Source organism: Ascaphus truei, unplaced genomic scaffold (assembly GCF_040206685.1).
Source record: "Ascaphus truei isolate aAscTru1 unplaced genomic scaffold, aAscTru1.hap1 HAP1_SCAFFOLD_512, whole genome shotgun sequence".
Classification (NCBI taxonomy): domain Eukaryota; kingdom Metazoa; phylum Chordata; class Amphibia; order Anura; family Ascaphidae; genus Ascaphus; species Ascaphus truei.
Genome location: NW_027456843.1, coordinates 10,335 through 37,500, shown reverse-complemented (window position 1 = coordinate 37,500; position 27,166 = coordinate 10,335). Strand labels below are relative to the sequence as shown.

The 27,166-nt window shown below is 57.5% G+C and overlaps 2 protein-coding genes across 2 annotated transcripts in view; one reads left to right on the top strand and one right to left on the bottom strand.

Moving 5' to 3' along the window:
• LOC142485014 (solute carrier family 2, facilitated glucose transporter member 4-like) overlaps positions 1 to 2,862 on the top strand; it is a 7,730-nt gene extending 4,868 nt beyond the window's left edge. Inside the window, 2 exon segments of the mRNA XM_075584243.1 lie at positions 1,446 to 1,649; positions 2,242 to 2,862. Of these exon segments, the coding sequence (XP_075440358.1) occupies positions 1,446 to 1,649; positions 2,242 to 2,448 (411 nt within the window). The 3' untranslated portion in view covers positions 2,449 to 2,862.
• A 12,154-nt stretch (positions 2,863 to 15,016) lies between these two features.
• On the bottom strand, positions 15,017 to 26,735 carry LOC142485013 (Y-box-binding protein 2-B-like; the record flags this gene model as incomplete). The annotated part of the gene is given in 9 exon segments (XM_075584242.1): positions 15,017 to 15,283; positions 15,846 to 15,916; positions 16,419 to 16,532; positions 16,628 to 16,802; positions 17,286 to 17,398; positions 24,731 to 24,882; positions 24,885 to 25,024; positions 26,322 to 26,410; positions 26,702 to 26,735. Coding segments are annotated over 8 exon segments (850 nt in total), but the record flags the coding sequence as incomplete, so codon positions are not given.
• Between the last annotated feature and the right edge of the window lie 431 nt (positions 26,736 to 27,166).

Sequence of the window (27,166 nt, the reverse complement as noted above, 5' to 3'; positions counted from 1 at the left end):
AGGGAGGGGGGGGGCAGGAGGAGGGAGGGGGGGGCAGGAGGAGGGAGGGGGGGGCAGGAGGAGGGAGGGGGGGGCAGGAGGAGGGAGGGGGGGCAGGAGGAGGGAGGGGGGGCAGGAGGAGGGAGGGGGGAGAGAGACAGGGAGAGAAACGGGGGGAGAGAGAGACGGGGAGAGGACGAGGGGGGTGGGGGAGAAAGAGAGACGGGGGAGGGAGAGAGACGGAGGGGAGAGGACGAAGGGGTGTAGAGAGAGACGGGGAGAGGACGAGAGGGGGTGAAAGAGACGTGGGGGGGGGGGGAGAGAGAGAGACAGGGGAGGGAGAGAGATGGGGGAGAGGACGAGGAGGGACGGGGGGAGAAACAGGGGGAGAGGACGAGGCGGGTGGGCGAGAAAGACGGGAGGGGGGGAGAGAGAGAGACGGGGGAGAGGACAAGAGGGGCGGGGGAGAGAGAGAGGGGGAGAGAGATGGTGGGAGGAGAGAGAAAAACGGAGGGGGAGAGATATGGGAGAGACAGAGATAGAGAGAGCGACGGGGAGGGAGAGATGGAGGGAGAGAGAGATGGGGAAAGGGAGGGAGAGAGATAGAGAGAGAGAGATGGTTGGAGAGAGAGAGACGGAGAGATAGAGAGAGAGAGATGGTTGGAGAGAGAGACGGAGAGATAGACGGGGGAGAGAAAGAAGATTGAGAGAGGGGGAGGGATAGACAAACAGAAAGATATACACAGATACACAGATAGATAGATACACAGACAGACAGATGGATATAGATGGATGGATATAGATGGATGGATACACAGACAGACAGACACAGATGGATATAGATGGATGGATACACAGATGGACAGACACAGACAGATAGATATAGATGGATGGATACACAGATGGACAGACACAGACGGATAGATATAGATGGATGGATACACAGATGGATAGACAGACAGATATAGATGGATGGATACACAGATAGATAGATAGACAGACAGACACAGACAGATAGATATAGATAGATGGATACACAGACAGACAGACAGACGGATATAGATAGATGGATACACAGATGGATAGACAGACAGATACACAGATGACTAGACAGACACAGATGGATATAGATGGATGGATACACAGATGGACAGACAGACAGATATAGATGGATGGATACACAGATGGATAGACAGACAGACAGATATAGATGGATGGATACACAGATGGACAGACACAGACAGATGGATATAGATGGATGGATACACAGATGGACAGACAGACAGATATAGATGGATGGATACACAGATGGATAGACAGACAGACAGATATAGATGGATGGATACACAGATGGACAGACACAGACAGATGGATATAGATGGATGGATACACAGATGGACAGACAGATGGATAGATACAAAGTGCATGTTATTAGATTGTCAGCTCCGTGGCTCTCTCTCCCGCAGGACACCATCCCCTCCCTTAGTTATCTCAGTATGGTGGCCATCTTTGGCTTTGTGGCATTCTTTGAGATCGGCCCGGGCCCCATCCCGTGGTTCATCGTGGCAGAGCTGTTCAGTCAGGGGCCACGCCCCGCTGCTATGGCCATCGCTGGCTGCACCAACTGGACAGCCAACTTCTTCATCGGCATGGGCTTCCAGTATGTGGCGGTAAGTGAGGGAGAGAGGGGGGGGAGAGAGGGAGAGAGGGGGGGCGGGATGGGGAGAGAGAGAGAAGGGGGGGAGATAAGGAAGAGGGGAGGGGGGAGAGAGGAGAGGGGAGAGAGGGGGGAGGGGAGAGAGAGAGAGAGAGAGTGAGGGACGTGGAGAGAGAAGGGGAGATAAGGGAGAGGGAGGGGAGAGAGAGAGGGAGGGGAGAGAGAGGGCGGGGAGAAAGAGGGAGGGGAGAGAGGGCGGGGGAGAAAGAGGACGGGGAGAAAGAGGGAGGGGGAGAGGGAGGGGGAGAGGGAGGGGGGAAGAGAGAGGGAGGAGGGAAAATGCAGGAGGGGAGAGAAGGAAGTGGGGGGAGAGGGGAGGAGGAGAGACGGAGGGGAATAGAGAAATAGCGAGGGGGAGCAAAAGATGGAGGGAGAGAAAGAAGCAAGGGGAAAGAGAGAGGCGATAACGTGGAGAGAGGGGCGGAGAGAGTGAGGAGGGGGGAGAGAAAGAGGGGATAGGGGGAGAGATGGTGGGGAGGAAAGGGAAAGTGGATCAAATAAATTATAACCCCCCGCCTAATCTCTCCGCCCTCCCCATTTCTCAGGATCTCTGCGGCCCCTACGTCTTCCTCCTCTTCGCCGGACTTCTCCTGGGCTTCTTCGTCTTCACCTATTTCAAGGTCCCCGAGACCCGCGGCAGGACGTTCGATGAGATCTCCCACGCGTTCCGCCGGAGGAACCCCTCTTTCCTGGACCAGGAGGTGAAGGCCGACACAGAGCTAGAGAGCCTGGGAGGGGAGGAGGACTCGTAAAGGGAGGAGGGAGAGAAGGGCTTTATAGAGGGGGGAGCCACTGCCAGCACCTTAACCCCTTCTACGGACGTCCCTGAGGCGTAGGGCAATGCCGAGTATCCAACGTGCAGACACTTCTGGGGTGTGACCCTGGGTGCAGGCATCTCAGGGGTGGGATCAAGCGCACAGCTAGAGATACTCTTTATTGTTGTATAACTCCGCATTTTCATTTACCCCCAAAACTGAGCTCTTACCCCTACAGGACATTAAGGGGGTAACAGAGCGGGGGCGCTGGTAGGGGTGGGGATATAAGGACGGATGTAATATATGAGTGTTTTGTTACATATGAAGCATATATCGGTATTATATATATATATATATTTTATTTTTTTGCTGTGTGTTTAAAATACATGAAATTGTATATGTATAAAAGTTTCACGCGTCTGTCCTGTTTATTGTGACGGAGGGGGGACCTGTGATTCTGTCCCTCCCCCCCGCAGGGTGACAGTGACACAGACAGAAGGGAGCTATGAGCCTGTCCCTCCCCCCCGCAGGGTGACACAGTGACACAGACAGAAGGGAGCTATGAGTCTGTCCCTCCCCCCCGCAGGGTGACAGTGACACAGACAGAAGGGAGCTATGAGCCTGTCCCTCCCCCGCAGGGTGACACAGTGACAGACAGAAGGGAGCTATGAGTCTGTCCCTCCCCCCGCAGGGTGACACAGTGACACAGACAGAAGGGAGCTATGAGTCTGTCCCTCCCCCCCGCAGGGTGACACAGTGACACAGACAGAAGGGAGCTATGAGTGTGTCCCTCCCCCCGCAGGGTGACACAGTGACACAGACAGAAGGGAGCTATGAGCCTGTCCCTCCCCCGCAGGGTGACACAGTGACACAGACAGAAGGGAGCTATGAGTCTGTCCCTCCCCCCGCAGGGTGACACAGTGACACAGACAGAAGGGAGCTATGAGCCTGTCCCTCCCCCCGCAGGGTGACACAGTGACAGACAGAAGGGAGCTATGAGCCTGTCCCTCCCCCCGCAGGGTGACACAGTGACACAGACAGTAGGGAGCTATGAGACTGTCCCTCCCCCCGCAGGGTGACACAGTGACAGACAGAAGGGAGCTATGAGCCTGTCCCTCCCCCCGCAGGGTGACACAGTGACACAGACAGAAGGGAGCTATGAGTCTGTCCCTCCCCCGCAGGGTGACACAGTGACAGACAGAAGGGAGCTATGAGCCTGTCCCTCCCCCGCAGGGCGACAGTGACACAGACAGAAGGGAGCTATGAGTCTGTCCCTCCCCCGCAGGGTGACACAGTGACAGACAGAAGGGAGCTATGAGCCTGTCCCTCCCCCCGCAGGGTGACACAGTGACCCAGACAGAAGGGAGCTATGAGTCTGTCCCTCCCCCGCAGGGTGACACAGTGACACAGACAGAAGGGAGCTATGAGTCTGTCCCTCCCCCCGCAGGGTGACACAGTGACACAGACAGAAGGGAGCTATGAGTCTGTTCCTCCCCCCGCAGGGTGACACAGTGACACAGACAGAAGGGAGCTATGAGACTGTCCCTCCCCCCGCAGGGTGACACAGACAGAAGGGAGCTATGAGTCTGTCCCTCCCCCCGCAGGGTGACACAGTGACAGACAGAAGGGAGCTATGAGCCTGTCCCACCCCCCGCAGGGTGACACAGTGACAGACAGAAGGGAGCTATGAGTCTGTCCCTCTCCCCGCAGGGTGACACAGTGACACAGACAGAAGGGAGCTATGAGTCTGTCCCTCCCCCCGCAGGGTGACACAGTGACACAGACAGAAGGGAGCTATGAGCCTGTCCCTCCCCCCGCAGGGTGACACAGTGATACAGACAGAAGGGAGCTATGAGCCTCCCCCTCCCCCCGCATGGTGACACAGTGACACAGACAGAAGGGAGCTATGAGTCTGTCCCTCCCCCCGCAGGGTGACACAGTGACACAGACAGAAGGGAGCTATGAGTCTGTCCCTCCCCCCGCAGGGTGACACAGACAGAAGGGAGCTATGAGTCTGTCCCTCCCCCCGCAGGGTGACACAGTGACACAGACAGAAGGGAGCTATGAGTCTGTCCCTCTCCCCGCAGGGTGACACAGTGACACAGACAGAAGGGAGCTATGAGTCTGTCCCTCCCCCCGCAGGGTGACACAGTGACACAGACAGAAGGGAGCTATGAGTCTGTCCCTCCCCCGCAGGGTGACACAGTGACAGACAGAAGGGAGCTATGTGTCTGTCCCTCCCCCCGCAGGGTGACACAGTGACAGACAGAAGGGAGCTATGAGTCTGTCCCTTCCCCCGCAGGGTGACAGTGACACAGACAGAAGGGAGCTATGAGTCTGTCCCTCCCCCCGCAGGGTGACAGTGACACAGACAGAAGGGAGCTATGAGCCTGTCCCTCCCCCCGCAGGGTGACACAGTGACACAGACAGAAGGGAGCTATGAGTCTGTCCCTCCCCCGCAGGGTGACAGTGACACAGACAGAAGGGAGCTATGAGCCTGTCCCTCCCCCGCAGGGTGACAGTGACACAGACAGAAGGGAGCTATGAGCCTGTCCCTCCCCCCGCAGGGTGACACAGACAGAAGGGAGCTATGAGCCTCCCCCTCCCCCCGCATGGTGACACAGTGACACAGACAGAAGGGAGCTATGAGACTGTCCCTCCCCCCGCAGGGTGACACAGTGACACAGACAGAAGGGAGCTATGAGTCTGTCCCTCTCCCCGCAGGGTGACACAGTGACACAGACAGAAGGGAGCTATGAGTCTGTCCCTCTCCCCGCAGGGTGACACAGTGACAGACAGAAGGGAGCTATGAGTCTGTCCCTCCCCCCGCAGGGTGACACAGACAGAAGGGAGCTATGAGTCTGTCCCTCCCCCCGCAGGGTGACACAGTGACACAGACAGAAGGGAGCTATGAGTCTGTCCCTCTCCCCGCAGGGTGACACAGTGACACAGACAGAAGGGAGCTATGAGCCTGTCCCTCCCCCCGCAGGGTGACACAGACAGAAGGGAGCTATGAGCCTCCCCCTCCCCCCGCATGGTGACACAGTGACACAGACAGAAGGGAGCTATGAGACTGTCCCTCCCCCCGCAGGGTGACACAGTGACACAGACAGAAGGGAGCTATGAGTCTGTCCCTCCCCCCGCAGGGTGACACAGTGACACAGACAGAAGGGAGCTATGAGTCTGTCCCTCCCCCCGCAGGGTGACACAGTGACAGACAGAAGGGAGCTATGAGTCTGTCCCTCCCCCCGCAGGGTGACACAGACAGAAGGGAGCTATGAGTCTGTCCCTCCCCCCGCAGGGTGACAGTGACACAGACAGAAGGGAGCTATGAGCCTGTCCCTCCCCCCGCAGGGTGACACAGTGACACAGACAGAAGGGAGCTATGAGTCTGTCCCTCCCCCGCAGGGTGACACAGTGACAGACAGAAGGGAGCTATGTGTCTGTCCCTCCCCCCGCAGGGTGACACAGTGACACAGACAGAAGGGAGCTATGAGTCTGTCCCTCCCCCGCAGGGTGACACAGTGACACAGACAGAAGGGAGCTATGGGTCTGTCCCTCCCCCCCGCAGGGTGACACAGTGACACAGACAGAAGGGAGCTATGAGTCTGTCCCTCCCCCTGCAGGGTGACACAGTGACACAGACAGAAGGGAGCTATGAGTCTGTCCCTCCCCCCGCAGGGTGACAGTGACACAGACAGAAGGGAGCTATGAGCCTGTCCCTCCCCCCGCAGGGTGACACAGTGACACAGACCGAAGGGAGCTATGAGTCTGTCCCTCCCCCCGCAGGGTGACACAGTGACACAGACAGAAGGGAGCTATGAGTCTGTCCCTCCCCCCCGCAGGGTGACACGGTGACACAGACAGAAGGGAGCTATGAGACTGTCCCTCCCCCCGCAGGGTGACACGGTGACACAGACAGAAGGGAGCTATGAGCCTGTCCCTCCCCCCGCAGGGTGTCACAGTGACACAGACAGAAGGGAGCTATGAGTTTGTCCCTCCCCCCGCAGGGTGACACAGTGACACAGACAGAAGGGAGCTATGAGCCTGTCCCTCCCCCCGCAGGGTGACACAGTGACAGACAGAAGGGAGCTATGAGTCTGTCCCTCCCCCCGCAGGGTGACACAGTGACAGACAGAAGGGAGCTATGAGTCTGTCCCTCCCCCCGCAGGGTGACACAGACAGAAGGGAGCTATGAGTCTGTCCCTCCCCCCGCAGGGTGACAGTGACACAGACAGAAGGGAGCTATGAGCCTGTCCCTCCCCCCGCAGGGTGACACAGTGACACAGACAGAAGGGAGCTATGAGTCTGTCCCTCCCCCGCAGGGTGACACAGTGACACAGACAGAAGGGAGCTATGAGTCTGTCCCTCCCCCCGCAGGGTGACAGTGACACAGACAGAAGGGAGCTATGAGCCTGTCCCTCCCCCCGCAGGGTGACACAGTGACACAGACCGAAGGGAGCTATGAGTCTGTCCCTCCCCCCGCAGGGTGACACAGTGACACAGACAGAAGGGAGCTATGAGTCTGTCCCTCCCCCCCGCAGGGTGACACGGTGACACAGACAGAAGGGAGCTATGAGACTGTCCCTCCCCCCGCAGGGTGACACGGTGACACAGACAGAAGGGAGCTATGAGCCTGTCCCTCCCCCCGCAGGGTGTCACAGTGACACAGACAGAAGGGAGCTATGAGTTTGTCCCTCCCCCCGCAGGGTGACACAGTGACACAGACAGAAGGGAGCTATGAGCCTGTCCCTCCCCCCGCAGGGTGACACAGTGACACAGACAGCAGGGAGCTATGAGTCTGTCCCTCCCCCCCGCAGGGTGACACAGTGACACAGACAGAAGGGAGCTATGAGCCTGTCCCTCCCCCCGCAGGGTGACACAGTGACACAGACAGAAGGGAGCTATGAGCCTGTCCCTCCCCCGCAGGGTGACACAGTCAGAAGGGAGCTATGAGCCTGTCCCTCCCCCCGCAGGGTGACACAGTGACAGACAGAAGGGAGCTATGAGCCTGTCCCTCCCCCCGCAGGGTGACACAGTGATACAGACAGAAGGGAGCTATGAGCCTGTCCCTCCCCCCGCAGGGTGACACAGTGACACAGACAGAAGGGAGCTGTGAGCCTGTCCCTCCCCCCGCAGGGTGACACAGTGACACAGACAGAAGGGAGCTATGAGCCTGTCCCTCCCCCCGCAGGGTGACACAGTGACACAGACAGAAGGGAGCTATGAGCCTGTCCCTCCCCCCGCAGGGTGACACAGTGACACAGACAGAAGGGAGCTATGAGTCTGTCCCTCCCCCCGCAGGGTGACACAGTGACAGACAGAAGGGAGCTATGAGTCTGTCCCTCTCCCCGCAGGGTGACACAGTGACACAGACAGAAGGGAGCTATGAGTCTGTCCCTCTCCCCGCAGGGTGACACAGTGACAGACAGAAGGGAGCTATGAGTCTGTCCCTCCCCCCGCAGGGTGACACAGTGACAGACAGAAGGGAGCTATGAGACTGTCCCTCGCCCCGCAGGGTGACACAGTGACACAGACAGAAGGGAGCTATGAGTCTGTCCCTCCCCCCGCAGGGTGACACAGACAGAAGGGAGCTATGAGTCTGTCCCTCCCCCCGCAGGGTGACAGTGACACAGACAGAAGGGAGCTATGAGCCTGTCCCTCCCCCCGCAGGGTGACACAGTGACACAGACAGAAGGGAGCTATGAGTCTGTCCCTCCCCCGCAGGGTGACACAGTGACAGACAGAAGGGAGCTATGTGTCTGTCCCTCCCCCCGCAGGGTGACACAGTGACACAGACAGAAGGGAGCTATGAGTCTGTCCCTCCCCCGCAGGGTGACACAGTGACACAGACAGAAGGGAGCTATGGGTCTGTCCCTCCCCCCCGCAGGGTGACACAGTGACACAGACAGAAGGGAGCTATGAGTCTGTCCCTCCCCCTGCAGGGTGACACAGTGACACAGACAGAAGGGAGCTATGAGTCTGTCCCTCCCCCCGCAGGGTGACAGTGACACAGACAGAAGGGAGCTATGAGCCTGTCCCTCCCCCCGCAGGGTGACACAGTGACACAGACCGAAGGGAGCTATGAGTCTGTCCCTCCCCCCGCAGGGTGACACAGTGACACAGACAGAAGGGAGCTATGAGTCTGTCCCTCCCCCCCGCAGGGTGACACGGTGACACAGACAGAAGGGAGCTATGAGACTGTCCCTCCCCCCGCAGGGTGACACGGTGACACAGACAGAAGGGAGCTATGAGCCTGTCCCTCCCCCCGCAGGGTGACACAGTGACACAGACAGAAGGGAGCTATGAGTTTGTCCCTCCCCCCGCAGGGTGACACAGTGACACAGACAGAAGGGAGCTATGAGCCTGTCCCTCCCCCCGCAGGGTGACACAGTGACAGACAGAAGGGAGCTATGAGTCTGTCCCTCCCCCCGCAGGGTGACACAGTGACAGACAGAAGGGAGCTATGAGTCTGTCCCTCCCCCCGCAGGGTGACACAGACAGAAGGGAGCTATGAGTCTGTCCCTCCCCCCGCAGGGTGACAGTGACACAGACAGAAGGGAGCTATGAGCCTGTCCCTCCCCCCGCAGGGTGACACAGTGACACAGACAGAAGGGAGCTATGAGTCTGTCCCTCCCCCGCAGGGTGACACAGTGACAGACAGAAGGGAGCTATGTGTCTGTCCCTCCCCCCGCAGGGTGACAGTGACACAGACAGAAGGGAGCTATGGGTCTGTCCCTCCCCCCCGCAGGGTGACACAGTGACACAGACAGAAGGGAGCTATGAGTCTGTCCCTCCCCCTGCAGGGTGACACAGTGACACAGACAGAAGGGAGCTATGAGTCTGTCCCTCCCCCCGCAGGGTGACAGTGACACAGACAGAAGGGAGCTATGAGCCTGTCCCTCCCCCCGCAGGGTGACACAGTCCGAAGGGAGCTATGAGTCTGTCCCTCCCCCCGCAGGGTGACACAGTGACACAGACAGAAGGGACCTATGAGTCTGTCCCTCCCCCCCGCAGGGTGACACGGTGACACAGACAGAAGGGAGCTATGAGACTGTCCCTCCCCCCGCAGGGTGACACGGTGACACAGACAGAAGGGAGCTATGAGCCTGTCCCTCCCCCCGCAGGGTGTCACAGTGACACAGACAGAAGGGAGCTATGAGTTTGTCCCTCCCCCCGCAGGGTGACACAGTGACACAGACAGAAGGGAGCTATGAGCCTGTCCCTCCCCCCGCAGGGTGACACAGTGACACAGACAGCAGGGAGCTATGAGTCTGTCCCTCCCCCCCGCAGGGTGACACAGTGACACAGACAGAAGGGAGCTATGAGTCTGTCCCTCCCCCCGCAGGGTGACACAGTGACACAGACAGAAGGGAGCTATGAGCCTGTCCCTCCCCCGCAGGGTGACACAGTCAGAAGGGAGCTATGAGCCTGTCCCTCCCCCCGCAGGGTGACACAGTGACAGACAGGAGCTATGAGCCTGTCCCTCCCCCCGCAGGGTGACACAGTGACACAGACAGAAGGGAGCTATGAGTCTGTCCCTCCCCCCGCAGGGTGACACAGTGACACAGACAGAAGGGAGCTATGAGTCTGTCCCTCCCCCCGCAGGGTGACACAGTGACACAGACAGAAGGGAGCTATGAGCCTGTCCCTCCCCCCGCAGGGTGACACAGTGATACAGACACAAGGGAGCTATGAGCCTGTCCCTCCCCCCGCAGGGTGACACAGTGACACAGACAGAAGGGAGCTGTGAGCCTGTCCCTCCCCCCGCAGGGTGACACAGTGACACAGACAGAAGGGAGCTATGAGTCTGTCCCTCCCCCCCGCAGGGTGACAGTGACACAGACAGAAGGGAGCTATGAGCCTGTCCCTCCCCCCGCAGGGTGACACAGTGACACAGACAGAAGGGAGCTATGAGCCTGTCCCTCCCCCCGCAGGGTGACACAGTGACACAGACAGAAGGGAGCTATGAGTCTGTCCCTCCCCCCGCAGGGTGACACAGTGACACAGACAGAAGGGAGCTATGAGCCTGTCCCTCCCCCCGCAGGGTGACACAGACAGAAGGGAGCTATGAGCCTGTCCCTCCCCCCGCAGGGTGACACAGTGACACAGACAGCAGGGAGCTATGAGCCTGTCCCTCCCCCCGCAGTGTGACACAGTGACACAGACAGAAGGGAGCTATGAGTCTGTCCCTCCCCCCGCAGGGTGACACAGTGACAGACAGAAGGGAGCTATGAGCCTGTCCCTCCCCCCGCAGGGTGACACAGTGACACAGACAGAAGGGAGCTATGAGACTGTCCCTCCCCCCGCAGGGTGACAGTGACACAGACAGAAGGGAGCTATGAGCCTGTCCCTCCCCCCGCAGGGCGACCCAGTGACACAGACAGAAGGGAGCTATGAGTCTGTCCCTCCCCCCGCAGGGTGACACAGTGACACAGACAGAAGGGAGCTATGAGCCTGTCCCTCCCCCCGCAGGGCGACACAGTGACACAGACAGAAGGGAGTTATGAGACTGTCCCTCCCCCCGCAGGGTGACACAGTGACACAGACAGAAGGGAGCTATGAGCCTGTCCCTCCCCCCGCAGGGTGACACAGTGACAGACAGCAGGGAGCTATGAGCCTGTCCCTCCCCCCGCAGGGTGACACAGTGACACAGACAGAAGGGAGCTATGAGACTGTCCCTCCCCCCGCAGGGTGACACAGTCAGCAGGGAGCTATGAGCCTGTCCCTCCCCCCGCAGGGTGACACAGACAGAAGGGAGCTATGAGTCTGTCCCTCCCCCCGCAGGGTGACACAGTGACACAGACAGAAGGGAGCTATGAGCCTGTCCCTCCCCCCGCAGGGTGACACAGTGATACAGACACAAGGGAGCTATGAGCCTGTCCCTCCCCCCGCAGGGTGACACAGTGACACAGACAGAAGGGAGCTGTGAGCCTGTCCCTCCCCCCGCAGGGTGACACAGTGACACAGACAGAAGGGAGCTATGAGTCTGTCCCTCCCCCCCGCAGGGTGACAGTGACACAGACAGAAGGGAGCTATGAGCCTGTCCCTCCCCCCGCAGGGTGACACAGTGACACAGACAGAAGGGAGCTATGAGCCTGTCCCTCCCCCCGCAGGGTGACACAGTGACACAGACAGAAGGGAGCTATGAGTCTGTCCCTCCCCCCGCAGGGTGACACAGTGACACAGACAGAAGGGAGCTATGAGCCTGTCCCTCCCCCCGCAGGGTGACACAGACAGAAGGGAGCTATGAGCCTGTCCCTCCCCCCGCAGGGTGACACAGTGACACAGACAGCAGGGAGCTATGAGCCTGTCCCTCCCCCCGCAGTGTGACACAGTGACACAGACAGAAGGGAGCTATGAGTCTGTCCCTCCCCCCGCAGGGTGACACAGTGACAGACAGAAGGGAGCTATGAGCCTGTCCCTCCCCCCGCAGGGTGACACAGTGACACAGACAGAAGGGAGCTATGAGACTGTCCCTCCCCCCGCAGGGTGACAGTGACACAGACAGAAGGGAGCTATGAGCCTGTCCCTCCCCCCGCAGGGCGACCCAGTGACACAGACAGAAGGGAGCTATGAGTCTGTCCCTCCCCCCGCAGGGTGACACAGTGACACAGACAGAAGGGAGCTATGAGCCTGTCCCTCCCCCCGCAGGGCGACACAGTGACACAGACAGAAGGGAGTTATGAGACTGTCCCTCCCCCCGCAGGGTGACACAGTGACACAGACAGAAGGGAGCTATGAGCCTGTCCCTCCCCCCGCAGGGTGACACAGTGACAGACAGCAGGGAGCTATGAGCCTGTCCCTCCCCCCGCAGGGTGACACAGTGACACAGACAGAAGGGAGCTATGAGACTGTCCCTCCCCCCGCAGGGTGACACAGTCAGCAGGGAGCTATGAGCCTGTCCCTCCCCCCGCAGGGTGACACAGACAGAAGGGAGCTATGAGTCTGTCCCTCCCCCCGCAGGGTGACACAGTGACACAGACAGAAGGGAGCTATGAGTCTGTCCCTCCCCCCGCAGGGTGACACTGACACAGACAGAAGGGAGCTATGAGCCTGTCCCTCCCCCCGCAGGGTGACACAGTGACACAGACAGAAGGGAGCTATGAGCCTGTCCCTCCCCCGCAGGGTGACACAGTGACACACACAGAAGGGAGCTATGAGCCTGTCCCTCGCCCCGCAGGGTGACACGGTGACACAGACAGAAGGGAGCTATGAGTCTGTCCCTCCCCCTGCAGGGTGACACAGACAGAAGGGAGCTATGAGCCTGTCCCTCCCCCCGCAGGGTGACACAGTGACACACACAGAAGGGAGCTATGAGCCTGTCCCTCCCCCCGCAGGGTGACACAGTGACACACACAGAAGGGAGCTATGAGCCTGTCCCTCCCCCGCAGGGTGACACAGTCAGAAGGGAGCTATGAGCCTGTCCCTCCCCCCGCAGGGTGACACAGTGACAGACAGGAGCTATGAGCCTGTCCCTCCCCCCGCAGGGTGACACAGTGATACAGACAGAAGGGAGCTATGAGCCTGTCCCTCCCCCCGCAGGGTGACACAGTGACACAGACAGAAGGGAGCTATGAGTCTGTCCCTCCCCCCGCAGGGTGACACAGTGACACAGACAGAAGGGAGCTATGAGCCTGTCCCTCCCCCCGCAGGGTGACACAGTGATACAGACAGAAGGGAGCTATGAGCCTGTCCCTCCCCCCGCAGGGTGACACAGTGACACAGACAGAAGGGAGCTGTGAGCCTGTCCCTCCCCCCGCAGGGTGACACAGTGACACAGACAGAAGGGAGCTATGAGTCTGTCCCTCCCCCCCGCAGGGTGACAGTGACACAGACAGAAGGGAGCTATGAGCCTGTCCCTCCCCCCGCAGGGTGACACAGTGACACAGACAGAAGGGAGCTATGAGCCTGTCCCTCCCCCCGCAGGGTGACACAGTGACACAGACAGAAGGGAGCTATGAGCCTGTCCCTCCCCCTGCAGGGTGACACAGTGACACAGACAGCAGGGAGCTATGAGCCTGTCCCTCCCCCCGCAGGGTGACACAGTGACACACACAGAAGGGAGCTATGAGCCTGTCCCTCCCCCGCAGGGTGACAGTCAGAAGGGAGCTATGAGCCTGTCCCTCCCCCCGCAGGGTGACACAGTGACAGACAGGAGCTATGAGCCTGTCCCTCCCCCCGCAGGGTGACACAGTGACACAGACAGAAGGGAGCTATGAGCCTGTCCCTCCCCCCGCAGGGTGACACAGTGACACAGACAGAAGGGAGCTATGAGTCTGTCCCTCCCCCCGCAGGGTGACACAGTGACACAGACAGAAGGGAGCTATGAGCCTGTCCCTCCCCCCGCAGGGTGACACAGTGATACAGACAGAAGGGAGCTATGAGCCTGTCCCTCCCCCCGCAGGGTGACACAGTGACACAGACAGAAGGGAGCTGTGAGCCTGTCCCTCCCCCCGCAGGGTGACACAGTGACACAGACAGAAGGGAGCTATGAGTCTGTCCCTCCCCCCCGCAGGGTGACACAGTGACACAGACAGAAGGGAGCTATGAGCCTGTCCCTCCCCCCGCAGGGTGACACAGTGACACAGACAGCAGGGAGCTATGAGCCTGTCCCTCCCCCCGCAGGGTGACACAGACAGCAGGGAGCTATGAGCCTGTCCCTCCCCCCGCCTTTACATTGGTAGTCAGGAAGCGGTTAATATTTGCTGCCTGTGGGGGACATGTGACAGTCTCACAGAGGACACTGTGACGGAGACATGCTGCCTGTGACCTTTACACACTGTCCTGTGTATATTGGGGGCCGCGTCACCCCCTCAGTGACAGCGCGCGGATATTTATAGTGACATGCGTGTATATAGCCGGCGCTGACCCTCGGTATAACGCCTCCGTGTATACGGGTTATTGGCGTGTGAGCGCCCGGCGGTATAGAAGGGGCTGTGTGTATATAACAGATATATATTTTCTGCATACGGCGGGAGGAACTGGGGCAGTTACAGAATAAGCCGGGTTAGGGCAATTAAATGTGCGCAGGTACAGGGGCTGGCTCCGACCCTATAACGCTGGGACTAGAGAGGGGGGTGACAGGGGGCGAGAGAAGGGGGGGGTGACAGGGGGCGAGAGAAGGGGGGGGTGACAGGGGGCGAGAGAAGGGGGGGGTGACAGGGGCGACAGAAGGGGGGTGACAGGGGGCGAGACAGGCTGAGACATGGAAATCGGCACAAGCCTCCTGGAGATAATTGGGCGTCTCACCGGATCCCAGGTTAGGTTTGTGCCACGCGCCCACAGAGCCGCCAAACCCTGCCGGTGTATACACCACGCGTGGCCCACACCAGCATGTCAGGATATCCCTGCTTCAGCACAGGTGACGCCAACACCCTACCTGCAGGTGGCCCTTGAGTACTGGAGTTTGCCACACGCTGCGATGCACCCCGAAGCCGTCACGCGTGTAACGTGTTTAGCGTTCCCTAGACACGCAACGCAGAGGACGCGGCGTAAGCGCGAGAGCAGAGACCTTGTGAGATTCGCTGCGCGAGACGCAAAGGACGAGACGGGACGCGGCGAGTCTGACTCCATCTTTAATGGTGCACGACAGTGAAAGTGCAAATAAGTAACCCCCCCATAATAATAATAAATAATAACAGCCCCAAACACAACGTGTAAACCAGTCCCGTCCTTTCCACCGTCGCCCGCGGTGACCGGGGGGGGCGGGTACCAATAACCCCCCCATCCTATAAAGTGATCAATGCCGTGCCCCCCACATTATCTAACGTCCGGACGCTCGGGGGGGGGAAGGGGAGGTCCGTGCAGCCGGAAGATGGAAACGTGACACCTGCAGGGTCGACAGAAAAGAGTGTTAGCTCACGGGGACAGCAGCGCAGACAGGGGGCGCAGTTTGTATAACGGGGGAGGGGTGGGGGGCAGAATGGGAGCTGGGGGGGCGGGGGGGGGGGAGTTTAGATTATATATTTATATACATTTTCATTTCTATTCTAACCCTAGAAGTCCCCGACGCGCGATGTATACGCGCCACGGATAAGCCGGCGCCCAGTCACATTCTCCCCATGCTTTGGATCCATTAAAGCCCCACAGACGATTCGAGAAGCTGCAGGAGTAGGGTGTCCAGTTCCCCCCCCCCCCCCGGTCACACGCTGCTGCCGTCACAGACCCGGTGACCCTGCTGTGACCGCGCTGGCCTTTGTAGCAGTTATTTCGGGACGGGACAGAAATAGCCCCAGAGACGGCTGCCGGGGGGGGTGGGGGGGGTGACCTTGGGGGCTCGGCCTGAATACCGGCTTTATTTTTGGACTACAATAGCAGGCGGAGGGAAGACCCCAAACCCCCACGTGACCGGGTCCCGAGACCTCGCCGCACAGCTGCCGGGGGCGTCATACCTCGTCTCCTGACCGGCGCCACGCGTCGGCCGTGAAGGTCACTCCGGGGTGACGGGGTCCGGCGCGGAGGCCTGTAACGGCAGAGAGGGGGGGGGGGGGGGGGAGCGGTGAGCGATATATCCGCCCGCCCCTGTGTATTACACCGGCTCACCACGTACAGCACACAGGGCGCGGAACGGCAAACGGAAATATTCTGCGGTACGAGGGGAAGGCGCAACCGAGCAGAGGAGCTCGCAGTCTACGGCCTCGTCCAGGGTGGAAACAGGTGCTGCGCCCTGCGCGGCCGGCTCGGTGCGCGAGTGTCAGGGGGCGCGGGCCCTCATTGGGAGAACCGCCCGTGTGACGCGCTAGCGAGCAGCAAAAATCGATTTTACTTGCTCGGCGCGCCCGCCCACGCAGGCCACGTGCGTTGTCGCCACGTGTCCAGGGTGAGCGCCCGCTCAGCACCACCCTGGACAAGGCCTAAGGCCAAGCGCACCCCAAGCATGAGCGCAGGCCGTCCTGCGAGTATCAGGGACAGGCTCGCACAGTCCCATACCATTCAGGATAACAGCCCCCCCCAGGCTCCCTCACCTGAGCGTGCGTCTCCCCAGACTCTGCGGGGGTCCCCGTGGGAGGAGCGGCTCTCGGGACACCATCTTCCGTCGCTGGATCCCCCGCGCGTTCTGCTTTGTCTTTCCCGTCACCCTACAGATATGGGGTCAGGGAATATCGCACACCACGCCCCCCCCCCCCCACACGTCCCGAGACCCCCACCCCCCACAACTCCTCCCCCCTCTCACCTGTTCCGGGACCGCTCCCAGGCGCCGCCGACGCTGGAAGTACGGCCGGTTGCGTTGACGCTGGGGCTCCGGGCGAGGAACCCCCTCTGGGCGGGGGACCCCCTCCGGCGCGGGCTTCATCTCCCCGTCCCCGGCCTCCGTGGTCGGTGGCTGTGGCGGCCGTGGTCTGAAAGGTCTGCGGGGGGGGGGGGGTCAAAGGAAATGTTCCGGCTTGTGGGAAGGCACTCAGGAGTTGCGTTACCATGGGGAAACCACCCCCCCGTTTGCAGGTTTCCTACCAAACCGCCCCTCGCGCCTGACCCCGTAATGTCTCTCGCTCACCTTACGGGGCCGCGCGGGCAGCAGGATACTTTAATGCAATAAGGCGCTGCGGGAGTTATAACCTCTAGTGTTTCACACCGAGCTCTGCCGCCCTTAACGAAACCTCAACACAATCCTATAACCCCGACCCCATCGCCTAAACTCCTTTACCCATGTCTAAAGTTATGGGGCACTTCAGGGGATGCGTTACCCTTGAGTTCCAGTCTCCGGGCCACGCGTACCTTCAGTTATACGATTCTTTAGCAGCTACGCCAGCGGAGTCATGCATCAGTCCTACTAAACCCCCCCCCCCCCACCCCAAAGTCCTTCTCGCTTGCCCTGTTAACGGGACGGGTACCTGCGGAATCTGGGCCGGAACCGGCGGGGTGCGGCTCTCTGCTGGTCATCGTCCCCGGCCTGAGAGCTGGAGACCGGCTGGGTGGGGTCTTTAGGGGCTTCTTGTTCAACGCCCTGCAAGTTAAAACGCACGCGTGAGCCTCAGAGGGGTTATCATGGCGGTCCCGCGGGGGGCGGGTAAATACGCCCTTTCCTCTGTCCCAGGCCCTCATTCTCTCCCGTCTGGATTACTGTAACCTCCTGCTGTCCGGCCTTCCTGCCTCTCACCTGTCTCCCCTACAATCTATCCTAAACGCTGCTGCCAGAATCACTCTACCCTTTCCTAAATCTGTCTCAGCGTCTCCCCTGCTGAAATCCCTCTCCTGGCTTCCGATCAAATCCCGCATCTCACACTCCATTCTTCTCCTCACTTTTAAAGCTTTACATTCTTCTGCCCCTCCTTACATCTCAGCCCTAATATCTCACTATACCCTCCTCTGCCCCTCCTTACATCTCACCCTAATATCTCACTATACCCTCCTCTGCCCCTCCTTACATCTCACCCTAATATCTCACTATACCCTCCTCTGCCCCTCCTTACATCTCACCCTAATATCTCACTATACCCTCCTCTGCCCCTCCTTACATCTCACCCTAATATCTCACTATACTCTTCTCTGCCCCTCCTTACATCTCACCCTAATATCTCACTATACCCCCCCTGCCCCTCCTTACATCTCACCCTAATATCTCACTATACCCCCTCTGCCCCTCCTTACATCTCACCCTAATATCTCACTATACCCTCCTCTGCCCCTCCTTACATCTCACCCTAATATCTCACTATACCCTCCTCTGCCCCTCCTTACATCTCACCCTAATATCTCACTATACTCTTCTCTGCCCCTCCTTACATCTCACCCTAATATCTCACTATACCCCCCCTGCCCCTCCTTACATCTCACCCTAATATCTCACTATACCCCCTCTGCCCCTCCTTACATCTCACCCTAATATCTCACTATACGCTCCTCTGCCCCTCCTTACATCTCACCCTAATATCTCACTATACCCTCCTTACATCTCACCCTAATATCTCACTATACCCTCCTCTGCCCCTCCTTACATCTCACCCTAATATCTCACTATACCCTCCTCTGCCCCTCCTTACATCTCACCCTAATATCTCACTATACACTCTTCTGCCCCTCCTTACATCTCACCCCTAATATCTCACTATACCCCCCTCTGCCCCTCCTTACATCTCACCCTAATATCTCACTATACCCCCCTCTGCCCCTCCTTACATCTCACCCTAATATCTCACTATACCCCCCTCTGCCCCTCCTTACATCTCAGACTAATATCTCACTATACCCCCCTCTGCCCCTCCTTACATCTCACCCTAATATCTCACCATACCCTCCTCTGCCCCTCCTTACATCTCACCCTAATATCTCACTATACCCTCCTCTGCCCCTCCTTACATCTCACCCTAATATCTCACTATACCCTCCCCTGCCCCTCCTTACATCTCACCCTAATTTCTCACTATACCCTCCTCTGCCTCTCCTTACATCTCACCCTAATATCTCACTATACACTCTTCTGCCCCTCCTTACATCTCACCCTAATTTCTCACTATATCCTCCTCTGCCGCTCCTTACATCTCACCCTAATATCTCACTATACCCTCCTCTGCCCCTCCTTACATCTCACCCTAATATCTCACTATACCCTCCTCTGCCTCTCCTTACATCTCACCCTAATATCTCACTATACACTCTTCTGCCCCTCCTTACATCTCACCCTAATTTCTCACTATATCCTCCTCTGCCGCTCCTTACATCTCACCCCAATATCTCACTATACCCCCCTCTGCCCCTCCTTACATCTCACCCTAATATCTCACTATACCCTCCTCTGCCCCTCCTTACATCTCACCCTAATATCTCACTATACCCTCCTCTGCCCCTCCTTACATCTCACCCTAATATCTCACTATACCCTCATCTGCCCCTCCTTACATCTCACCCTAATATCTCACTATACCCCCCTCTGCCCCTCCTTACATCTCACCCTAATATCTCACTATACCCTCCTCTGCCCCTCCTTACATCTCACCCTAATATCTCACTATACACTCTTCTGCCCCTCCTTACATCTCACCCTAATATCTCACTATACCCTCCTCTGCCCCTCCTTACATCTCACCCTAATATCTCACTATACCCTCTTCTGCCCCTCCTTACATCTCACCCCTAATATCTCACTATACCCCCCTCTGCCCCTCCTTACATCTCACCCTAATATCTCACTATACCCCCCTCTGCCCCTCCTTACATCTCACACTAATATCTCGCTATACACTCCTCTGCCCCTCCTTACATCTCACCCTAATATCTCACTATACACTCTTCTGCCCCTCCTTACATCTCACCCTAATATCTCACTATACCCTCCTCTGCCTCTCCTTACATCTCACCCTAATATCTCACTATACCCTCCTCTGCTCATCCTTACATCTCACCCCAATATCTCACTATACCCCCCTCTGCCCCTCCTTACATCTCACCCTAATATCTCACTATACCCCCCTCTGCCTCTCCTTACATCTCACCCTAATATCTCACTATACCCTCCTCTGCCCCTCCTTACATCTCACCCTAATATCTCACTATACCCTCCTCTGCCCCTCCTTACATCTCACCCTAATATCTCACTATACCCTCATCTGCCCCTCCTTACATCTCACCCTAATATCTCACTATACCCCCCTCTGCCCCTCCTTACATCTCACCCTAATATCTCACTATACCCTCCTCTGCCCCTCCTTACATCTCACCCTAATATCTCACTATACCCTCCTCTGCCCCTCCTTACATCTCAGCCTAATATCTCACTATACCCTCCTCTGCCCCTCCTTACATCTCACCCTAATATCTCACTATACCCTCCCCTGCCCCTCCTTACATCTCACCCTAATATCTCACTATACCCCCCTCTGCCCCTCCTTACATCTCACCCTAATATCTCACTATACCCTCCTCTGCCCCTCCTTACATCTCACCCTAATATCTCACTATACCCTCCTCTGCCCCTCCTTACATCTCAGCCTAATATCTCACTATACCCCCCTCTGCCCCTCCTTACATCTCAGCCCTAATATCTCACTATACCCTCCTCTGCCTCTCCTTACATCTCAGCCTAATATCTCACTATACCCTCCCCTGCCCCTCCTTACATCTCAGCCTAATATCTCACTATACCCTCCTCTGCCTCTCCTTACATCTCACCCTAATATCTCACTATACCCTCCTCTGCCCCTCCTTACATCTCACCCTAATATCTCACTATACCCTCCTCTGCCCCTCCTTACATCTCACCATACCCTCCTCTGCCCCTCCTTACATCTCACCCTAATATCTCACTATACCCTCCTTACATCTCCCCCTAATCTCACTATACCCTCCTCTGCCCCTCCTTACATCTCAGACTAATATCTCACTATACCCCCCTCTGCCCCTCCTTACATCTCACCCTAATATCTCACCATACCCTCCTCTGCCCCTCCTTACATCTCACCCTAATATCTCACTATACCCTCCTCTGCCCCTCCTTACATCTCACCATACCCTCCTCTGCCCCTCCTCACATCTCACCCCAATATCTCACTATACCCTCCTCTGCCCCTCCTTACATCTCACCCTAATATCTCACTATAGCCTCCTCTGCCCCTCCTTACATCTCACCCTAATATCTCACTATACCCTCCTCTCCCCCTCCTTACATCTCACCCTAATATCTCACTATACACCCCTCTGCCCCTCCTTACATCTCACCCTAATATCTCACTATACCCTCCTCTGCCCCTCCTTACATCTCACCCTAATATCTCACTATATCCTCCTCTGCCCCTCCTTACATCTCAGCCCTAATATCTCACTATACCCTCCTCTGCCCCTCCTTACATCTCAGCCCTAATATCTCTCTATACCCTCCTCTGCTCCTCCTTACATCTCACCCTAATATCTCACTATACCCTCCTCTGCCCCTCCTTACATCTCAGCCCTAATATCTCACTATATACCCCTCTGCTCCTCCTTACATCTCAGCCCTAATATCTCACTATACCCTCCTCTGCCCCTCCTTACATCTCACCCTAATATCTCACTATACCCTCCTCTGCCCCTCCTTACATCTCAGCCCTAATATCTCTCTATACCCTCCTCTGCCCCTCCTTACATCTCAGCCCTAATATCTCACTATATACCCCTCTGCTCCTCCTTACATCTCAGCCCTAATATCTCACTATGTACCCTCCTCTGCCCCTCCTTACATCTCACCCTAATATCTCACTATATACCCCTCTGCTCCTCCTTACATCTCACCCTAATATCTCACTATACCCTCCTCTGCTCCTCCTTACATCTCACCCTAATATCTCACTATATACCCCTCTGCCCCTCCTTACATCTCAGCCCTAATATCTCACTATATACCCCTCTGCTCCTCCTTACATCTCACCCTAATATCTCACTATGTACCCCTCTGCCCCTCCTTACATCTCACCCTAATATCTCACTATATACCCCCCTCTGCTCCTCCTTACATCTCACCCTAATATCTCACTATATACCCCTCTGCCCCTCCTTACATCTCAGCCCTAATATCTCACTATACCCTCCTCTGCCCCTCCTTACATCTCACCCTAACATCTCACTATGTACCCCTCTGCCCCTCCTTACATCTCACTTAATTTCTCGCTATGCACCATCCAGACTCTTATGTTCTGATCAACGCTGTCTTCTTTCTACCCCCTTTGTATCTAAAGTCCTCTCCCACCTTAAACCTTTTTCACTGGTTTAAAAATTCTGGAATGCCCTTCCCCTCAGTACCCGACTAGCACCCTCTCTACCCCTCTTTAAGACCCACCTGCTTAAGGAAGCATACGAGTATCTCCGTGGCAGATAATTTACATAAAGCTTGGCCCCCTGCAGACGCACTTACCAGAACTCCCTCCCACTGTCTCTGTACGCTCTCCCTACCTACCTATTAGATTGTAAGCTCCTCGGGGCAGGGACTCCTCTTCCTTAATGTTACTCTTAGGCAGGGACTCCTCTTCCTTAATGTTACTCTTAGGCAGGGACTCCTCTCTAAATGTTACTTTTATATCTGAAGTTTATTCCCATAATGTGTTATTTGATATTTATATGATTGTCACGTGTATTACTGCAGTGACGCTATATATTAATAGCGCTACAGAAATAAAGACATACATACAAAAATGTGGACGTGATTAATGGGTTAAAGGGTCAGTCCCACGTAGGGACAAAGGGACCTAATGGCAGGGGCGTGTTTAATGGGTTAAAGGGTCAGTCCCACATAGGGGCAAAGTGACCTAATGACAGGGACGTGTTTAATGGGTTAAAGGGTCAGTCCCACGTAGGGACAAAGTGACCTAATGACAGGGACGTGTTTAATGGGTTAAAGGGTCAGTCCCACGTAGGGGCAAAGTGACCTAATGACAGGGACGTGTTTAATGGGTTAAAGGGGCAGTCCCACGTAGGGGCAAAGTGACCTAATGACGGGGACGTGTGTAATGGGTTAAAGGGTCAGTCCCACGTAGGGGCAAAGGGACCTAATGACAGGGACGTGTTTAATGGGTTAAAGGGTCAGTCCCACGTAGGGCAAAGTGACCTAATGACAGGGACGTGTTTAATGGGTTAAAGGGTCAGTCCCACGTAGGGGCAAAGGGACCTAATGACAGGGACGTGTTTAATGGGTTAAAGGGTCAGTCCCACGTAGGGGCAAAGTGACCTAATGACCGGGACGTGTTTAATGGGTTAAAGGGTCAGTCCCACGTAGGGGCAAAGTGACCTAATGACAGGGACGTGATTAATGGGTTAAAGGGTCAGTCCCACGTAGGGACAAAGTGACCTAATGACAGGGACGTGTTTAATGGGTTAAAGGGTCAGTCCCACGTAGGGACAAAGTGACCTAATGACAGGGACGTGTTTAATGGGTTAAAGGGTCAGTCCCACGTAGGGGCAAAGGGACCTAATGACAGGGACGTGTTTAATGGGTTAAAGGGTCAGTCCCACGTAGGGGCAAAGTGACCTAATGACAGGACGTGTGTGTAATGGGTTAAAGGGTCAGTCCACGTAGGGGCAAAGTGACCTAATGACAGGGACGTGTTTAATGGGTTAAAGGGTCAGTCCCACGTAGGGGCAAAGTGACCTAATGACAGGGACGTGTTTAATGGGTTAAAGGGTCAGTCCCACGTAGGGGCAAAGTGACCTAATGACAGGGACGTGTTTAATGGGTTAAAGGGTCAGTCCCACGTAGGGGCAAAGTGACCTAATGACCGGGACGTGTTTAATGGGTTAAAGGGTCAGTCCCACGTAGGGGCAAAGTGACCTAATGACAGGGACGTGATTAATGGGTTAAAGGGTCCCACGTAGGGGCCACGTGACCTAATGACAGGGACGTGTTTAATGTGTTAAATGGTCAGTCCCACGTAGGGGCAAAGTGACCTAATGACAGGGGCGTGTGTAATGGGTTAAAGGGTCAGTCCCACGTAGGGGCAAAGTGACCTAATGACAGGGACGTGTTTAATGGGTTAAAGGGGCAGTCCCACGTAGGGGCAAAGTGACCTAATGACAGGGGCGTGTTTAATGGGTTAATGGGTCAGTCCCACGTAGGGGCAAAGGGACCTAATGACAGGGACGTGTTTAATGGGTTAAAGGGTCAGTCCCACGTAGGGGCAAAGTGACCTAATGACAGGGACGTGTTTAATGGGTTAAAGGGGTCAGTCCCAAGTAGGGACAAAGTGACCTAATGACAGGGACGTGTTTAATGGGTTAAGGTTCAGTCCCACGTAGGGGCAAAGTGACCTAATGACCGGGACGTGTTTAATGGGTTAAAGGGTCAGTCCCACGTAGGGGCAAAGTGACCTAATGACAGGGACGTGTTTAATGGGTTAAAGGGTCAGTCCCACGTAGGAGCAAAGTGACCTAATGACCGGGACGTGTTTAATGGGTTAAAGGGTCAGTCCACGTAGGGGCAAAGTGACCTAATGACAGGGACGTGTTTAATGGGTTAAAGGTCAGTCCCACGTAGGGACAAAGTGACCTAATGACAGGGACGTGTTTAATGGGTTAAAGGGTCAGTCCCACGTAGGGGCAAAGTGACCTAATGACAGAGGCGTGTTTAATGGGTTAAAGGGTCAGTCCCACGTAGGGGCAAAGTGACCTAATGACAGGGACATGTTTAATGGGTTAAAGGGTCAGTCCCCACGTAGGGGCAAAGTGACCTAATGACAGGGACGTGTTTAATGGGTTAAAGGGTCAGTCCCACGTAGGGGCAAAGTGACCTAATGACAGGGACATGTTTAATGGTTAAAGGGTCAGTCCCACGTAGGGGCCACGTGACCTAATGGCCGTGGCTGCTGGGTTACAGGGTCACTCACCTCCGTGGCCGGTCTTGTTGGTTGGGGGGCCGCGGTTCCCTCACAAACCTCCGCCTGTAAAAGAAGGGCGGGGTCGCCTGCGCTGAGGGGGGTCTCGGCTGTGGGGAGGTAGTGTCCGTTCTCTCCCCTTCGCTCACCTGCTCCGGGCGGCCCCCTCCCCCCCGGACTCGCCCGCCTGCTCGCCCCGCGGCCGGTAGAAGCGCCGACGAAAGCGCCGTCTGTTGGGGGCGAATCTGCTTCCTTTCACGGGCACGCCGGCCGGGCCGGTCACATTGGCGGCTTCCGCCCCCCTGCCGAGAGATGCCAGAGACCTGCAGAGCGTCGCTCCCTTATCCTCTCACCCTGGCAGAGACCCGCAGAGCATCGCTCCCTTATCCTCTCACCCTGGCAGAGACCTGCAGAGCGTCGCTCCCTTATCCCCTCACCCTGCCAGAGACCCGCAGAGCGTCGCTCCCTTATCCCCTCTCCCTGCCAGAGTCCCGCAGAGCATCGCTCCCGTATACCCTCCCTGCCAGAGTTCTGCAGAGCATCGCTCCCTTATCCCCTCTCCCTGCCAGAGACCCGCAGAGCATCGCTCCCTTATCCCCTCTCCCTGCCAGAGACCCGCAGAGCATCACTCCCTTATCCCCTCTCCCTGCCAGAGTCCCGCAGAGCATCGCTCCCTTATCCCCTCCCTGCCAGAGTTCTGCAGAGCATCGCTCCCTTATCCCCTCTCCCTGCCAGAGACCCGCAGAGCATCGCTCCTTATCCCCTCTCCCTGCCAGAGACCTGCAGAGCGTCGCTCCCTTATCCTCTCACCCTGGCAGAGACCTGCAGAGCGTCGCTCCTTTATCCCCTCACCCTGCCAGAGATCCGCAGAGCGTCGCTCCCTTATCCCCTCTCCCTGCCAGAGACCCGCAGAACATCGCTCCCTTATCCCCTCTCCCTGCCAGAGACCCGCAGAGCATCGCTCCCTTATCCCCTCCCTGCCAGAGTTCTGCAGAGCATCGCTCCCTTATCCCCGCTCCCTGCCAGAGACCCGCAGAGCATCACTCCCTTATCCCCTCTCCCTGCCAGAGACCCGCAGAGCGTCGCTCCTTATCCCCTCTCCCTGCCAGAGACCCGCAGAGCATCGCTCCCTTATCCCCTCTCCCTGCCAGAGACCCGCAGAGCATCGCTCCCTTATCCCCTCCCTGCCAGAGACCTGCAGAGCGTCGCTCCCTTATCCCCTCTCCCCTCCCAGAGACCCGCACAGCGTCGCTCCCTTATCCCCTCTCCCTGCCAGAGACCCGCAGAGCATCGCTCCCTTATCCCCTCTCCCTGCCAGTGACCCGCAGAGCATCGCTCCTTATCCCATCTCCCTGCTAGACCCGCAGAGCGTTGCTCCCTTATCCCCTCTCACTGCCAGTGACCCGCAGAGCGTCGCTCCCTTATCCCATCTCCCTGCTAGACCCGCAGAGCGTTGCTCCCTTATCCCCTCACTGCCAGTGACCCGCAGAGCATCGCTCCCTTATCCCCTCCCTGCTAGACCCGCAGAGCGTTGCTCCCTTATCCCCTCTCACTGCCAGTGACCCCGCAGAGCGTTGCTCCCTTAACCCCTTCCTCACCTTCTCTCCTTCCACGACATCGAACTCCACCGTCTCTCCGTCCCCGACGCTGCGCAGAAACTTCCGCGGGTTGTTCTTTTTAATGGCCGTCTGGGAGGAAAAGGGGGGGGGGGGCGAGGGAGGGAGGGAGCAAAGTGAGACACCCCAAAAAGACGGCGGTGCCACGCGCGGAGTTACAGTAACGCGCTCACGAGTGGGATCCGTATTTGCCGTACGCCATTTTTCTAGACGCTCCAGATTTTTTAGGGGTGTGTGATATGTTGGGGGATACTGCGCTTTCCCCAATGCTCCCCAAACCCAGCTCGGCGTAAGCTGCGGAGCGCATTGGGGACAGCAGAACGCGGGGGGGGGGGGGCGCGCAGGGGAACAGCAGCTACGTACCTGGTGGACAAAGACGTCTTCCTTGGTGTCGTTCCTGTGGGGGGAGGGACAGGTTAGATGCGGGCGACAGGAGGAGGAGGGCGAGGTTACATGCGGGCGACAGGAGGAGGAGGGCGAGGTTACATGCGGGCGACAGGAGGAGGAGGGCGAGGTTACATGCGGGCGACAGGAGGAGGAGGGCGAGGTTACATGCGGGCGACAGGAGGAGGAGGGCGAGGTTACATGCGGGCGACAGGAGGAGGAGGGCGAGGTTACATGCGGGCGACAGGAGGAGGAGGGCGAGGTTACATGCGGGCGACAGGAGGAGGAGGGCGAGGTTACATGCGGGCGACAGGAGGAGGAGGGCGAGGTTACATGCGGGCGACAGGAGGAAAAGGGCGAGGTTACATGCGGGCGACAGGAGGAGGAGGGCGAGGTTACATGCGGGCGACAGGAGGAGGAGGGCGAGGTTACATGCGGGCGACA